Consider the following 17,253-nt stretch of genomic DNA (forward strand, 5'->3'; position numbering starts at 1 on the left):
TATGTGTGACTTCCACATAAATGTCTGAAAATGTCAAAAGCCTTTCTGTGACTCCAAACAACTTGCATAAGCATTAAGCTCAGGATTCTAACTTTTAGGTCTCTTAAGTCAGAAACAAAATGGTGGGTGTTAGGCGCTTCCACGTTTGGTCCTGCAAGAAAATGGTAATTGGTGGTTTTATGTATGTGTGTGTCGAGGATATGTAAACTATGTGAAAGACAAATCAGTTTTCTAATACTACACTGAGGTATGATTTTATGTGTAAGGCAAAAAAATAATCTAGAAGGATGAAGATGTACAAAGTTCTGCGTATTGTAATATCCTAAGTATTTAGTCATAATAGGCCTATTAGTAAAAGGTATAGTGTGAAGGATTTTACTTGTTAAGAGTATTAAAATAGGTAATTGGGAAATAACAGGATATGACTAACCTAAGTAAACCTGTGATAAGAATAACTAATTTCACAGGAGGCTCTAAAAATGTTCTGTGTTTTGATCTATAATTCACACGGAGCAGCCATTCTGCCAGGAATAGAAACCTTCATTCAGCTTAATGCTCCAAAATAAATAAACTTTCTTCAGAAAAACTGCTTCTGAGCAGTTCAGTTGTTGCTGTTCACTCTTATTTGGAAGTTGGTTTGTGTTTTTTAAGCCCTTTTTTGTCTTTTGCCTAATGTTTGCAGTGCTTGGGGTCTTTGGGGAGCAAGTACCATTTTTGTGGTTGATGAGTGTAATTAGATTACTGTTCAGAGTATCACTGATGCTGGCTTTAGGTAGCTGTGCTTTCAAATGATTCCCCAATTTGTCTTAACTGAAGCATCTGGTTTTGGTTTAGCGGAACTGGTAACTAAACTGTATGAGGCAGCTGTAAAGAAGGTTCCCAACAGTGAAGAGTATCACTCTCATCTCTTCATGGCCTATGCCAGGGTTGGAGAATACAAGAAGATGCAGCAGGTACGATCAACAAGTTTGTGTTCTGGTAGCTGTAAAGGCTTTTTTTTTTTTTCTGTCTATCTTGCTGTGAATGCCTTTTCATGTTATAAGTAATCTTCCAGAAAGCTAAGCCGGGTTAATGCAGAAGTTACGCTCTGTTAACAGAAAGGCTTGAAAGACCATGATTTAGGGGGTGGGCTCTCTGAAGATAAATTCTTTTCCTTACATGGGATAGGACAACTGTGCCTTTTGTGTGCATATCTGGTCTGATAGAATATGTTGGTTATTTTGGGAGGGTTCTATCAATGTGTCTTGAACAGGATGGTGGTTACATGTGAGGCAGCGTATTATCGAAGAGTTCTGGAATAGACAGAAAAAGATGTAGCAAAATCTTGTGATCCATGTTTTCGGACTTAATTCGCTCCTTAGTTGGCTGCTATCTTTGGGAAGAGTAATCTTGCCCATGCTTTTACCTCTGGACTCTGACATATAGCTAGGCTTCTGTTGGTTGTAATTTGGTGAAGAAAAGCTAAAAAGCACTACCTTTAAGTACATCATCTCAGCTGGCAGAACAGTGTCATGCTGGTTAGTTTTGTTTTCATCCCTTCCAAATTAGGTGCCTGGAGAATGTCTATAAATGGAAGACTGTTTTCAAAGCATGCGTGCTCACTCTTCTGCGTAAAAAAGCACAGAGAGCCAAGTAAATAAGTCCTGAACTCCCTCTTGTTCCCACTGTCTTAAGGTGACTTGAATTTTTGTATAAGTTTAAATAACTAGAAGAATATATTGAGCAGAAGTGTTGTTCTCCATTGTAGCCCAAGTTGTATGCTGTTTGGGTTCAAGCTGTAGACAGGCTAAGTTATTAATGTACATGACATTACAATCTCATATGACATTCTGAACGTCAGAGATGTGGCTATGTGAATTGTACTCCTGTCTACAACTGTGAGTGGAAAAAATGAGGTCTTAGATAATAATATTTAACATTTGTGTGACCTTTTATATGTTTAAAGTGTCATACAAGCGTGTATCTGGTTAAGTTATCCAAACATTGTCAGATTGTTATATCAAACATTGGCCTATGCGTTTGACCTAAGGACTTAGAGATGCAAAGAGTGCATGGATGCTGACTGGTGAGTGAAAATAAACCGCAGTGTCCTGTGTTCTGGAGTATTTCAGCTGAAAGTACTGGAAAATGCAAGCTGAGACTGAAGTTGGGAAATTGGCACAGAAGTCCATCTGTGGTAGTAGACTGTATTATGTGTAGCTTCTTAAAATTAATTACAGATTTTGTACGGGTAAGAAGTGTTGTCCTTCGTTATATACAGGCACTGAAAATCTGTGAGAGAAATGTGTGAATAACTGTTTATGTGTTAGGCTAGAAAATCTTGAATACTTCAGCTCTGCTTTGATACAGCCAAGCTTTCAGCTCGACCTTTGCTTAACCACTGCTTTGCACGCATAGGTGACCTCATGTTTTGGGTATCTGAGTGTGTGTCCCTATGAAATAAGTGTTGAAGGGCAAATGCTTACATGAGGGAGGAATGTGGTTTGATGTGCCTTTTACCACTGAAAATCGGCACTGGAAATATCCCCTTCACTCCTAAAGAATAAGTCTTCTTCCTCATGGAGTTACCACTTCTAATTAAAGCTGTCATCTGTTTAGGCAATTATACATCCACATGCTCGTTGCTGTTCCTTGTCAGGCCTACACAAAGTACTTTGAAACATTTTCACCCTCTATTTTCTTCTTCTTTAGCCGTGTGTGTTGGGGTGGAAGGGTTCACAGGTTGATGGAAGTCCCATCTAGTTGCTAATTCTCCGTTTGCTGCCATTGTTGCTGCTTAGCTTGTGCTGTTTGTCATGAGACCTTATAAACAGATATGTTTCAGGACTGATGCAACTTTGTCTTATTTTTTTCAGGCTGGAATGGCACTTTATAAGATTGTACCCAAAAATCCTTACTATTTTTGGTCTGTGATGAGCCTGATTATGCAGGTGTGTACAGTGTTGCAAATGAGTTTGACTTTTGCTGCAGGAATAGTGCAAATATAGAAATGTTCTGAGTGAAAATGTTAGAGATTATTTTAAGTAAAATGTGTTTGAGCTGTTTACGTATGATGCTGGGAGAAGGACTGAGCCCCCCCCTTAAGAAGCTCTGTTGCTGTGCTTCAAAATGAATGCTGTAGTGTTTTTATAATGCAGTGTAACTGGTCTGCCCTACCATGTTTATACAACTGAAATTATTCTCTCATCTGAACTAGTACCCTACTGTCTTTTTAGTTAGAGAGCTAATTAATAAAGCCTGGGATATCTGCAGCTCCTTGGTCAGAACTGTTCCTTTCTGTAACTAGGTTATAAAGGCTCAAGGAGGAAATAAAGGAGAGCTGTGGACTTGGCATGTCTTTAAGACTGCAGAAAGTCTGCAGGACTGGACGGCAGGTCAGCTGTGCTGCTGTTAGTTGAGATGGCAGATTCAGACACTAATCAGACAACCTGACAGAGTGTTGGCCAGACAAAAACTAAGCACAGGGGCGTTAATCACGTTTTGTAAAATACTGTGCCATGGAAAACACAAATGTGTTCTTGCTACGTGTTATTTGCCATTGGGTATTGCGTGCGTAGATGTGTGAGTCTGAACAGCGTAATCAAGAGTGAGCTTTTCTGTATATCGCTGGGTTTATTGCTGCCTTTTAACAGAGAGGTTGCTTTCTGTGTGTGACAGATGGAAGCTCTGAATGTGTGGTCTGGGGGGAGGAACTGAAGCACCTGGGGTTCTTCCCCCCCCTTCTAATGTGAAAAACACAGTGGGTGGGACAACACAAAAAGTTGATGAGCTGTTACGATAATTCTTCTCTTCCTTAGTCTATTTCAGCACAGGATGAAAACCTGTCAAAGACGATGTTTTTGCCACTAGCTGAGAGAATGGTGGAAAAAATGGTGAAAGAGGATAAGATTGAAGCTGAGGCTGAAGTAAGGCTTGCAGATACGTTCAGCTTGATTCGAACATTATTGAAACAAGGAATGCACTGTTAAAGGAAGTTGATTATTTTAACAGTTATCCAAGATAATAATCCTGTAGTGTTCTGGAAGTAAATGTGGATGTAGCAAGATAGAAGGAAAACCCAAGAGCAGTGTTGAGACCGATTTGGAATCGTGTGGGCAAGGAAATTTTTTTGCATTTGATTTGACTGATGAAGTACTTGGTTTTGCTCCCTGGGAGGCCCCAAGAGAAACTTCAGGACTGAGAATGGAAAAAAAGACCTAAATTCCTGAATGCTCCACCCTCTGGGATGCTAAAGATAGCTTTGCAGGCCTGGCTAGCTCCTATTTCTAATGACAGTGAAACAAGCCGCTTTATTTCTTGGCACACCTGTGAATTGTTTTACTAGCAAATTTCATTGCAGTTTAATCTTTCTTTTAAGGTCGAACTGTACTACATGATTCTGGAACGTTTGGAGAAGTATAAGGAAGCCTTAGATGTTGTGAGAGGAAAACTAGGAGGTAACTTATTCAGTCAATTAATAATTACAGTTGTGTGGAGGACACAGCAGTTCTCCTTTGCTTCAGACTTGTCCACTAGTTAAAAAAAAAGGCTGTAAGAAGCCTGACTTAGCACCAGTTTCAAACGTTGGTGCAAACTCTGGAGGTGCTCTCTTGTGCAGGCTGTTTTTACCCACCTGTTTATGGTATTTACAAGTTATTCAATAATGAACTTCACAGCAGTATGCTTAGCAGTAGTAAATTGATAGCATGTTGGTTTGTTGTAACTGCCATCTTAAAAGAAAAAAGCTCCTGATACCCTGCATTTTTGAGCAGTCTTTCTGGCGATTAAAATGCACTTGCAGTTTTAAGGAACTGGGATATGAAGGCCTCCACAGGAAATCTGTCCCTTCTATCCCTTGAGGGCCACTCTTCTGTTCTCTCACACTTAGTGTTTTGCATCCTGGGATATAACAAGAAGCTTTATGCAGGAAGTAGAGAAGGAAATGCATTGATTAAATAAACTTGCCCTTCTGTTTTTAATTTAGAGAAGCTGACAAGTGAGCTCCAAAGCCGCGAGAACAAGTGTATGGCAATGTACAAGAAGCTGTGTAGGTGGCCAGAGTGCAATGCGCTGTCGAGAAGGCTGCTGCTGAAAAAGTGAGATTATATTTGTACAGTCCTACTAAAAAACTGAAGAAAAATTCCTGGCTGGTTGTGAATTGCCTTGTTTAGAGGCTTTTGTAAATGGTGGTTAAAATAGAAGAACATCAGAGGATCTCAAAGCATTTCCAAATGTTTGCGCTCCAAAGCCTGAGGAAAAGGGCAGCAGAATGGAATGTTAAAGGGACATGGTGAAGGTCACAGGGAAAGTCAGTGTCAGGACTGTAGTCACAGCTTTTTGAAGGCTGATTTTAGCAACATGTTAATGCATTAAAATTGTGTTTACCTCCTTGTTCCTAAAGGCTGTGCTGATTGTCCAGCTCTAACCTTCATGTGGGAGAGGAGAACTGCATTTGCATATACTTTTCTGGAACTTCATTTCTCTCACTTGGCCAGACTTCACACTGGGAAATGCATGTAATGCTTTGAACAGATGCATCAGGAAAGAGCATACTAGCATGATCAAATCTGTCTCTTGGAACTGTCAGGAGAAATTTGTTGTTTGCTTTTTGTATTTAGCTCTGTGCCCTTATCTTAAATATAGGTTAAATCAGAGGAGAAACTTCTGCCTTAGCATTTTGTGGGAATATTAATGAGCTCTGAGTGGAATGTAAATGTTAAGGGGAGAATCTGTAGCTTGCCTTGATTCTTTATTGAAATTGTTTCCTTTAACACGTTTCAAGAAATTCAGGATGATGGCATTCTTAAGATGTGAGACCTCAAGGAGAAATGATTCTTACTACAGTTGTTTTTTCCTGTAATGTGCTATTCCTTAAATTCAGCTTTTGCAAGGAATGCAGTTTTTGAAGTGAGTTACTGTTTTGGCAATTCCCTAAACTTTGTTCTGTGCCTGATTTTTGTTTCAGCTCAGATGATTGGCAGTTCTATATAACTTACTTTGATTCAGTCTTTAAACTCATTGATGAATCCTGGACACCTCCACCGGAAGAAGAGCAGTAAGTTAACAGTTTTGCTGTGGATTTATTTTTTCCTTTGTGCTACAGTGAATTGTTTGTATTCAGTAGCTTAGCAGTAGTAAGCTCTTTGGGTGACCACTCTGTCTTTGGGTGACTTCTTGACATCAGACTGCAAATGATGTGTTCTCCTTACTTTGTTTTGGAGGCTGACAATAGTTAATCGAAACAGTTGTTTAAATAGTGGTTTGTACACTATAGAACTCTTCCAGTTCATATTTTTCATGGTGACCGAGTTAAGAGAACTCATCATGCCAGATTCCTTTAAAAGTGTACTGGGGAGTAGGCTGAGCATGTGTTATCAGTGCCCTAGCAATGGGAAAAATCAAAGAACCTTTTGTCTCTTTAATTGCACAGCTCTTTGGAAGGAGAGGTACACTATTCTATAGAGCAAGCTGTGAAATTTATAGAAGAGAGGATAACAGAAGAATCTAAGAGCTCTCGGCCGCTTCGGGGACCATATTTAGCTAAACTGGAGCTGATTAGACGTTTGCGATACAGAGGTTGTAATGATGAATATAAACTGGGTAAGAGCCACTAACTGGATGATGAATTAATCTTTTGGAGAGAGAACACAAACTTGGAGCAAGCTCTTTGCTAAATCACTGTTTTGAAAATATACATGCTGTTATCTGTACATAAAGAATTTTGGAAGCATTAGAAGATGAGCCTTGAAGAAAGGCAGGTAGTTCCAGACTACTCCAGGGCTTGTAAAAGCAAGCAGAGAAACTTTCAAAAGCGCTTACAGGATCTAGGGGCATACAGTCGCTGACATAATGGAAAGTGCATTCCTGATGCACTGCTTTTGTAGAAAGTCCTGCTGTTATGCTGTAATCCCTGGGTGGTTTTTAATTTTAAGTTTTTTGGCAATAGTACCAGGTTTTGCCTTTTAAAAACTTGCATTTAAAAATCACATTTAGGGAATTGGTGAAGGAGAGAATGTGATTAGAGCAACATCTCTGCTACTTACTAGTTCCTTTTATGTTTCCATCCAAAAATAAGTTACTGTTAGATAAGCAGAGGTTGCATATGCATGCCTGTTATGCTGAGCTGTTATCTGCCAAAGTAGCTCAAATGAAGCTCTTGGGGTTTTTTTGTGTGTCCTTGGTTACCAAAGACATTGAGCCACTGCTAAAATCTGCAATAGTGCAGCTATCTGTTTTCTAAAACACTGTGTAATCTCGAAGGCAGCAGCAGTGGGGGGATGGAGGGGAGAGGAGCATCAACAAAGATTTCTCGTAGTGACTTTACAGGTTCAGTTTTTAATGGAGCATATTAAAAAGATGAACTGGCCTTCTTCCTAGGTGATCCAGAAGAACTAATGTTCCAATACTTCAAAAAATTTGGGGACAAACCCTGCTGTTTTACTGATCTCAAAGTATTTGTAGATCTCCTCCCGTCCAGCCAATACACAAAGGTAAGTAAGGATAAAGAAACAGTGGCAGGAACTGCAGTGCTTGTTTGCACTCTGGTCCCTTTACCTGTAGATCATATTAAAAGACTGCAAACGTCATCAGAAAACTGTTTGCACTGTAGAAAATACAATGAACATCTGAATACACTGAGCAATTCCTTTCAGAGGATCTTTACAGGAGACTAAAAACTTGTTTGGTCCTGCAGAGTCTCATACCCAGATGTAGTATTCATTTGACTTTCACTGCTTCAAGGTGTCAGGGTGCTTGGAGATGGTCGTGGTTGAGTCTTTTATCAAAAATCTCATAATGTTGACAAGTTACAAGATACAAGCTTATATCTTGTAATGAAAAGCTCCCTAGAAATTGTAGTTTGATAAGCTGCCTGATTTGCTCATTTTTAAATGAGTAATCTCTCATTGCTTTTGGTTATAGATCACAGTTTACAAAATGGAGTAATGTAATACTACAGACAGACCATGCTGTTCGTTCATATACAGTTCTTACTGCTCTGTACTGTAACTTTTGTTTTGCAAAGACATCCTTCTTTTTCCTTTCCCACCCATCACTTGGTTTTCCCATTAAAGATGTATGCTTAATGAGAAATACCTGGTCCCTCATCTGATGCAGGTAGGGTGTCACACAGGCATTGTGCTTGGCTCTGCTGCGGTATTAAAGAATTGACACACTGATACTGATCAAGGGGTGACCAAGAGACCTGTGGCAGCTTTTCCAGAATCCCTTTCTGAACCGAGCTCTCTTTAACTGAAAAGACTATTTGTGCAGAGTCATGAGCAGCTCGTTTAGTGACTTCAGCAGCTGGGAATCCCGTCACTCACCCCATTGTTTTTCTAAGCCATTGTGTAAAATTACCAGAGCTGGGGAGGGCTAGACAGAGAATCCTGGATCAGCCAGGGGCTGTTGATAAAATGTTTATAAACAGAGCATAGATAGTGGTGGTGTTTTCTTTAGTTTATTAAAATATTTTTCGACTGCTAATGCAAGCTCTTCCCACAGCTTATCTACTAATGAGATTGATGGCCCTGGCACGTGTGGGTTGTTGCTGCTGTTGTTTTGTGTTAAAAGGTGTATTTTCACCCCGCTGGCAAGAGATGTGCTGAGAGTGATATTTAATTTGTAGTTCTGGAAATGGTAATACCATTGCAAGGTAGCCCTGAAGTGCTGAACCGGTTTAATCCTAACTTTCCAGATTCTAAACCCAGAGTGGGAGGGAATGATCTTCAATAATAATCGTTCAGGCTGCGTTTTTGTTGCAGTGCTTTTAAAACCATGACTTGGAATAAATTCTCTAAAAATTTCTGATTTAGTTTCTTAAAACTGCTGCTGATTTAGTGAATGTATTGTATTGTGTCATACTGACAGATGAGGTTTTACCCAGTGTATGACCGTCTTCTGGCTGCTGTGTCTCTGAAGCACGCATCTGCAGCAGTTTAACTCTGTCAAGGACGTATGTAGCTGAGGACGTTTAGTGGTGCTGAAGTGCTGACGAGTTTTTGAAATCTGAAAATTTTAAGTTACTTGAGATTTGTAGATTGTCTTAGATTTCTTCTTGTTTCACAGCAAAAGATGCTGAAGGTTGTTGCATCCTAGGTAAAGTAGCAGGGTCACAGTGAGGTTGGGGCAGGGGAAGCATCTTTTTTTTTTTTAAATGTACAGTTTGGTAGCTGAGAATGTGGCAATCTTGCTGGGCCACTAGACACATGAAATATTCCAGAAATAATTACGGTGACATCAACCTTGACTTCTAGAGGCACAAATTGGAATATGCAGCCTGGTGATTTGGTTGACCTTGCTAAGCTTGGCAAAATCTCAAACTGAGAAGATCTGTCAACACAGTCTTCATCAAAGTCTGTGGGAAAAGTGTAATTTGTGTGCATGGTGCTGTGGTCCTCCTATCTAGCTGTCATGCCTTTTTCCTCAGGCATGCATTTGTTGTTGTCTGTGTTTCAAACCAAATGTAGTAAAGCTGAATTCATTGGCTTTAACTCAGTTTTAAGTTTGTAAACACTGTTGGATTTTAGGGCAACAAGAAACCACTGTTCAGGCCTGACTGTGTGTTGTGAGAAGTCTGCTGTCTCCCATTAAAATTGTAAACAACGAGAGGCTGCTTTTCTTACAACTTAATTCAAAAAATAAGTCATTAATCAAGATGATGACCTTACTGAGTACAGCACATTACTTCAGAGTTGAGAGAAAATGTAATAGCTAGTACAAAACCACTATTTCCTGGAAGTGTGCTGTGAAGCCTTTCAGTAATTTTAATTGCATGTGTTATTACTGTGAGTGTTAACAGGTGCTTGAACTCCCTTGTGTGTCTGTGTATTGAACTTGCTTGTGATTTATTTTTTTTAATTTACTAAAAGCTATTGAGTGCAACTAGAATGGTGTGCTCACCACCTTTCAAAAAAAAATAATTAAAAAATGTATTGAAGCCAGCTCTTTAACCACTGATTTCAGTGTAACATCATGTTGATACTGACTTTTCCACCTTGTGCTTTTTTGCTTGATTTGAGGGAGGAAATGATGCTTTTCCATTTGTGCAGTCCCAGATGCCCTGCAGAATTTAACAGCAGTGTTTCTCTTTCAGTTCATCAGCCAATTGCTGGAAGTAATTCCTCTGTCAGCAACAGCAGAGAATGAAATTGCACTGCCAGCTGATATCAAAGCCCTGCAACAACACTTGTGTGTGGTGCAGCTCTCAAGATTGCTTGGTATCTATCACGCCATGGATAAGAAGCAAAAGCTGAGTGTGGTCAGGGAGTTGATGCTAAGATACCGCCATGGATTGGAGTTTGGTGAGAAAAATCTTGAAGCTAACGTTGCGGTTCACTTGCATCTTTTTATGAGCGAAAGTTCAGAGCTTTTTCAGGGGATTGGAACAGCACAAATGCTGATGGCACCCATCACGCTGCTAGATAATACTTTGCTTTCTTTATGATTATATCCTTGGGCACACTTGATTTACCAGTTTCCTTTTAATTTTTTTGCCTTTCAGTTGTGTGTCTTTAAAGATAAATGAGACATTTGTGGGTACTTCAGGGTATATTTGTACCTTTGTGAAATTGCCTACGCCTTTCAGCAAAACCAGGCTTTCACTGGTGTGCATAGGACAAATCCATAGGCAAGAATATTAATTTGTAGAGCTTGCAGTTGTAGGAGAGTGTTTTGTTTTTCCAGCAGATGTCAACGTATGAAGCAGCCTGAAGTCCACTCATGATGAGCAAATGCAGCATGTACACAGTTGTTTCAGTTTTTAAGGCAACTCTGGATTTTATAAATTAAGCTGTGGTTATTGTCTACTGGATAGCTGTGTGGTCTGACAATGCTGACAATGTCAGAAGCAGCTGACAGCACTGCTGGTAATCCAAGAGTAACTTTTTTTTTCTTTTTTAGGGAAATCTTGTTTGAAAACTGAATTGCAGTTTTCAGATTATTACTGTCTGCTTGCGGTTCACCTGCTGCTTGATCTGTGGCTGGAAGGTATGTTCCTAAAATTGTCTTGCTTAATACTGCCCTGGATGATTGCAACAGGGAGACTGTGTCCCTGTGGCCAGTGTGTATCTGGCATGGCTTGTTAGGCCTGTAGCTTTCTGGTTGGGTTTTTTTTCCAATATGAGGTGTTTCAGGAGTCCCTCTGTTCAGTTGGTGTTTGATCTGAATCTCACTGACCTCTAAAGAGGTGTAATTTTTCTGATTAATTCTTGTAAGTCCTGCCAGAACTTTGCTAATGACTCCTGCAGCTCAATGCTGGCTGTCTTTAGAAGCTTGTTCTGAGTTTCCCATGTAGGTAATGTTTTCTCTCCCATCGCCTGAGTTCTGCTGACAACTTCTTTCTGATATCAGAGGTTGTTTTAAGCATTTCTTTCAGTCCCTGGCATACTCTTGTCTTTTGGATCCCTTGCTTCTAGAACATTCTTCTGAGGCCTGTTGCTCTTCTCAAGTAATTCTGTACTCCCCATCTGCTCTGCCTGTTAGTCTAATTCCAGAGAGTCAGTCCCCAGTGGTGGCTGTCTGTGGGTGCTGTTTGTATTCCTGCCTTTCAGTGTAGTTAGTTATGCCTTTGTTTTTCCCGAGGAAGGTTTAGTTTTTAGCCTGAGTAAAATCAGTTGTCTGGTTCCTGGCAGGTCACTGGTGGAGCATGGGCTCTTGAATTCCTGGCTCTGTGTTGCTGTCTTGCAGAATGCTTGGGAGTGCCTGTACGTATAAGCTAGAAACTCTGAACAGTCCAGGACTCACCAAGGAAGGTCGCTTCTTCTGCAGTGGGTTAATGTGTGAGGGCTGTGCTCTGTACAGATGTGAGCTAGATATTCCCTGTGAAGAATTACTGCTTCACCTTTCACTTGGAGAGCAACTACAGTGCTGGCCTGGATGCTATAAGGGCAGCAGCATGGCTCACGATTGCCACCTGCGTGTTTAAATGCATGGAACCATTTTGAGAGGTGTGCAATGTGAGGAAGCTTAATGCCAAAGTAATTGTGCCTCTCTGTGATCACACCTGTCTGTCTTTTTGTCACCAGGTGAAGAGACAGCTGTGTGGCAGTGCCTAACTCTCTTAGAAGAAGGGTTATCTCATAGTCCTTCCAATGCTCAGTTTAAATTGCTGCTCATTCGAATCTACTGCAGGCTTGGTGCATTCGAACCTGTTGCAGAGCTCTATTCCAGCCTTGATGCGAAACACATACAGCACGACACCATCGGGTGGGTAGTATATACTGAGAATAATTGGTGATGGTGACCTTCCGGTAACCAGTCCTGAGATCTTCAGTTTCCTTTGCTAATGGAAGTTAGCAGATTGCCAGATTTTCGCATGGTGGTGTATTTCTCAAAATTCCAGATCACTTTTACACATCTACTGTAATATGCTCCCTTTGTGGAGTGTCTTTCCTGTGTGATTTTGATCTGGTTTGGGTTTTCAGAGTATTAACTAGGGGGAATCTGAAATAAATCTGTGAAACGTATCTTGATGCTAGTCATAGCTTGGTGTTCCAGCTCGGGTTATTGCTCAGCGAAGTTTGGGAGTACTAGTTGAAACAAACACGCCAAGTGGCCTTGCCTTGGTTAGTGTGTTTGTGGGTATCTAAGTAAAGCTTAACAAAGTGGATAGAGGAACTCCAAGCTGCCACATACTGTTTTAAAAAAAATTAAGAATTCCTTCCACTACTCTTAAAGCTTAAACTTTAATATGAATGCCCCCTGTTAAATCTCTAGGCTTCTCATTAAAGCTGGACTGTGCTGCAGCTCTCTGTTCAGCAGCTGCATTTGAAATTCAGGTTTCCGTGGAGTTCTGTGTTGATATTTGACTTGTGCCTTGTTATGTTGCAGCTATCTTCTGACACGCTATGCAGAGTCACTGGGCCATTATGCTGCTGCATCCCAATCCTGCAATTTTGCACTCAGGTTTTTCCACTCCAACCAGAAAGATGTAAGTTGAAAGAAACCTCTGTGTCCTTGTAACAGAGCAGTATGTCAAGGTGCCTTACAGAAGTCTGTACCCTATGTAAGGGCTTACAGAAGTGTAGTGGTTGATAAGATGGTAACAAAGAGGAATAGTATGTGCAACTGTGTGTATGTGGTAAAGGTTGCCTCAACCTGTGTTTCTCATTACAAGAATTTGTAACTTAACTGTTACATGGGATTTTGCTTTAGCTTTCTCTTCATAAAAGTCAGTTTTAATGCTCCTCAAGAAACAGGTATGATTACTTTTAAATTAATGGATTGTGATTTTATGAATAATTTTAAGTGAAATGTCACGTGGCAACTAAGTCCTGGTGTCATATAACTTCTGGCATTTTGGAAAGTCATAGAGCAACCATGGATGGTGGGTCAAGGTGATGATGGCATACTTGGGAATCCTTTATATTAAAATCACTGAAGCAGCATGTTTTAGTGGTGGCAGTCCTGGGCATACAGGGATGGTGGGGAATGCACATCATTTTAAAAGGTAGGGAAAGCAGAAGGAACAAGGTGGGAAGATTTCAGAGGGGAGAAACTGAGTCTTGAAGTCTCAGCTTCACCAAAGGCAGAGCAGAGCCCGTGACTAACTACATTGTTTTGAAACAATAGGATCAAATTGTAAAACCTGGTGTTGTGCTGATAGGAACTACCTGTTTTATTCAGTTCACCCCTAAAAGCATTGTGAATGAACAGGAAGTTGTCTTGAATGAGATTCTTGGGACTGGAATGGAGGAGAAAGTGAGTGGAGAGTAACTAAGTCCTCCAAAGAGATGAGATGCTTCCTAAAATGCACGCCATGCCCTAAGCATCTAGCCTGCTTGTAGCTTGCTGGTTAGTAACTATACTTGTTAGTAATCTTACTTGGAAAGTGCTCTCTGGTGTAAATTCTGATACATTCATAGGGAAAAATACCAGCTCTTGTTTCAGAATTCCTACAGAATCCATGAAAAATGAGCTAGGTAGAACAGTGGAACAACACATTTTTGAAGTCTTGGTGGAAATATATTGTGTAAATAGGAACACAAATAGTCCAGAATTGTGACAGGGAAGTATATGCATGTCAGTCTGTCTCCCTAAAACCTGCAGGGCAGTCCTGTTCTGAGAAGTGAGGATATATCCTGTATATTTATATTTCACAGTTCAATCACTGTTGAGAGGTAGGGGAAGAAAATTACTTTTACTTTGCAAGAAACAAAGGTGCCATCCAGTTGTAACTCTTCCAGTCAGCCACTGGTTGGCTCTGAAGGCTCTGCGGTCATACAGCTTGCTTTCCCACTATCCCAGCAATAGATAAAAACACAGGATTTGTCTGTACTGAATAGTGAAGATGCTCACACAGTAATCCCTCGGAAAAAAGTGTCCTTGCTCTGTTTGGCAGCCCAGGTTATTCCTATGTACAAGATACCAGTTACACTGCAACCTGTCTCTGGCAGATTTTACAGTAGAGAGTGGGATGCACACAGGAGCACATGGATTGTACAATGGAAGCTTGTTCTGTCTGCTTCCCTCATTTGCTCATTGTTTGAGCACTGATTCTACATGCTAAGAGTCTTTGGATTCTTGGGTGCAATGTGTTGTGCTTGGGTGAAGCCCTGGGTCCAGACAGCTTTCTCCTATGTGTCTATTGCTGGTAGTGACAGCTTGTTTTGAACAAGTTATTCATTGTTTAAAAAAAACCTGTCTTGTTTAAAAGTCATTTGGTGGATGTTAATGGAAACCGTATCTGGAACCAATTATCTGAATAAAACGCATGATGCTAGGTGCCAGGTGAAAAAAGTGAACCAAAAAAACCCTACCAGTCTGCTTGGGGACACTGCATTGTAAAGCATCAAGAAATCTCTTTCCCTGGAAAACGATCTGAAGTAACTGCAGGTGTGGTTATCTTGGAAGAAGGTTATTCTCTTCAGCATGAATGATAAAGGTGCTTGCCGTAGACAAGAGCTGATTGTCTCCAGTAGCTCAACAACTAATACGTGGATGAAGACAGCCACATTCCAAGTGCTGTTGCCAGGAAAATGCTACTCAGTTTGTGTTCCAGAAATCCTGAAAAGGTGGTGCCTGAATGGTTTGACCTGCCTTGCTACTACTACGCCTTAGAAGGTTGAAACTGCAAGAGGGACAAAAGTGGTGCAATCGGTGTTACATAATTCTTCATGCTACAAGATAAGGATGTGACTCTGGAACCCACTCACATCATGTCTTGTCTTGGAGACAGAGTATTGCAACCAAAGGGCCATGAGCCCTTGTTGATCTTGGGTAGCCACATCTCGTGCATGTTCTGGATGCTTCCAGTGGTTATCACTTTTAAATCCTTTTAGCTGGGAAATGCATCAAAAGCTGTGCGAATTTGCAAATAGCAAGCGTATTTTAAACCAACCGTAAGGTGCAAATTGCAGGAGATGAAGGCTCAATTCAACGTACTTCAGCCTAGGATGATGACATGACAGAATTGAAGACAAAAAAGGGATTCCTTACCATAAGACATATTTCAAGTATCACAAGGTCAGAATCTGGTACCAGTTTCTGTGCTGCTGGGGTTGCCCCTTCATACTCGGGGTCCTGATACCAGCTACCCCTTTGAGTCCCGTAACAGTATCTAACTGCAGTGTTAAAGGAGGACTATCCTTCAAAAGTTACCTTTTTACATGATTTCAGATACTGCCTGCTCCTCTCTAGGTTGACGTTTAAGATAGCTGGAAAGTCTGTTACAGCACAGAGAACGTGTCCTATGGCACGTTGTGCGTGGGACTCTGCCTAGAACAGGAAGTGTGGGATATAAACCAAGTGGTCTGGCGTAAAAATACAGCTACTGATGGTTGCTTTGGATAAATACATTTTTCCTTCTGACTTGCTGAACTTAACAGCCTGAAGTGAATCCTGTTTAAGAGTGGGTCCCATGAGTAACAGCCATCTAGGATGCTGTACAGTCCTGACATAATATTTTCTGCTCTGGGAGAAGATACCAAGGACAGGGAGGAGAGAGAAGGCAGTATTGCTATATTTGGCCAAAACTAAAAAGGCAACTTTATCCTTCTCAAGATAGTCCTCCTTTAAATATGCAGAATCACGAGTAATTTCTCTAATTTTCTTGTGTCCGTCCGTCTTTAATTTCTCCAGATACTGCAGGCAAACAGAACACCGTGTCCTATGGGGATTTAAAAACCACGTCGATGCAGTTGAATTAGCACCCATAGCGCAATCCCGCAGCCTGACAATGAACTCTGCAAGGCTGTTTATCAGAGGGTATGTTGTTGAATATTTGGCATATTTTTTTCATACAGTACAAATAACCAAATTTCTTAGGAAAAAAAAAAGGCACATCTACCTTGTGGACATTTCTTACTTCAGAGGGGGAAAAAAAAAAAAAGAGACTGTCATCTGTGCGTGCTAGCTTCTAGTCTCTTAGAGCCTTCCAGACAGGTTGAGTCTGTTACTACCATATAATGTTCAGTTAACCAGAGGCCTTTTTTGGTGTGTCTCATCTTCAGTGCATTTCATAATCTTGTTCAGAAGAAAATATTTGATTTGCCAGAATTCTCAACTGTAGGGTAATTCTGATGTAAAAAAAATACAGCCATCTGTCTTGACTGGGAGCATAAATAGTTCACTCTATCTTTACAGTTCGATATTTTCATTAAAATGTAGTGCTTGTTTGGGGCTCGTTCATCATATAAATCTCCTTCTGGAGATTGCTCGGACTGATGTGAAATATTAGTTGTGTGCCTTGTATTGCTGCATTTCATCAGAGGGGAAGCAAACTATACCATGGACCCTGACAGTTTCCGTTGGTGTTTAGGTTGTATTGTAATGTGTATACACTGCGTGATGCTATTTTGTGATACTGTATTCAAAAAATCTAATAAAAGAGAGAAACAAAAAAAAATGTGTGAGTAATTTTTTTTTTTTAAATTTATGTTGTGGTAACATGTGATGCATGTCCAAGTTAGTTCCAGAAGATCGGGGATATATTTATTTTGCCAGAAAGTACTTTTCACAATGAAACAATGATTTAATGATTTGAACAATGCATCTCAAAAAAAAAAAAAAAAAAAAAAAAAAAAAAAAAAAAAAAAAAGCTTTCAAAAATCATCTCTCCCCTCTAAGTATTTTTTGGTCTCAGTGGCAACAGCAATGTGATGTTTCTTAGTGTTAGTTTGGTTATTAGGTCATACTGCCCAGTGGAGCATCTGGGCATTTTCAAATTAAAGTAGCAAAATTGCTGGGGTGACTTGGACAAGCAAAAGTGCAGCTTTCTCCCAGGGATTATCTGCCAGATTCTGTACCTCTGGGTTAATGACAAGCACAGAAATGCAG

The 17,253-nt window shown here is 40.4% G+C and overlaps 1 protein-coding gene across 2 annotated transcripts in view; it reads left to right on the plus strand.

The window, feature by feature from the left end:
* NAA25 (N-alpha-acetyltransferase 25, NatB auxiliary subunit) overlaps window positions 1–17,253 on the plus strand; it is a 32,210-nt gene that overhangs the window by 5,457 nt on the left and 9,500 nt on the right. The window contains exons 4-15 of one of the 2 annotated variants that reach the window (XM_080390607.1): window positions 835–953; window positions 2,856–2,930; window positions 3,798–3,905; window positions 4,358–4,436; window positions 4,964–5,075; window positions 5,945–6,034; window positions 6,410–6,579; window positions 7,357–7,469; window positions 10,073–10,280; window positions 10,879–10,965; window positions 12,003–12,183; window positions 12,808–12,907. In XM_080390607.1, the coding sequence (XP_080246733.1) occupies window positions 835–953; window positions 2,856–2,930; window positions 3,798–3,905; window positions 4,358–4,436; window positions 4,964–5,075; window positions 5,945–6,034; window positions 6,410–6,579; window positions 7,357–7,469; window positions 10,073–10,280; window positions 10,879–10,965; window positions 12,003–12,183; window positions 12,808–12,907 (1,442 nt within the window). Of the gene's footprint in view, window positions 1–834; window positions 954–974; window positions 1,675–2,855; window positions 2,931–3,797; window positions 3,906–4,357; window positions 4,437–4,963; window positions 5,076–5,944; window positions 6,035–6,409; window positions 6,580–7,356; window positions 7,470–10,072; window positions 10,281–10,878; window positions 10,966–12,002; window positions 12,184–12,807; window positions 12,908–17,253 lie in introns of those variants that run through there. The other variant, XM_080390608.1, reaches the window with a different exon arrangement.

The sequence above is a fragment of the Falco punctatus genome, assembly GCF_963210335.1.
Source record: "Falco punctatus genome assembly, chromosome: 1".
In the NCBI taxonomy this organism is placed as follows: Eukaryota; Metazoa; Chordata; class Aves; order Falconiformes; family Falconidae; genus Falco; species Falco punctatus.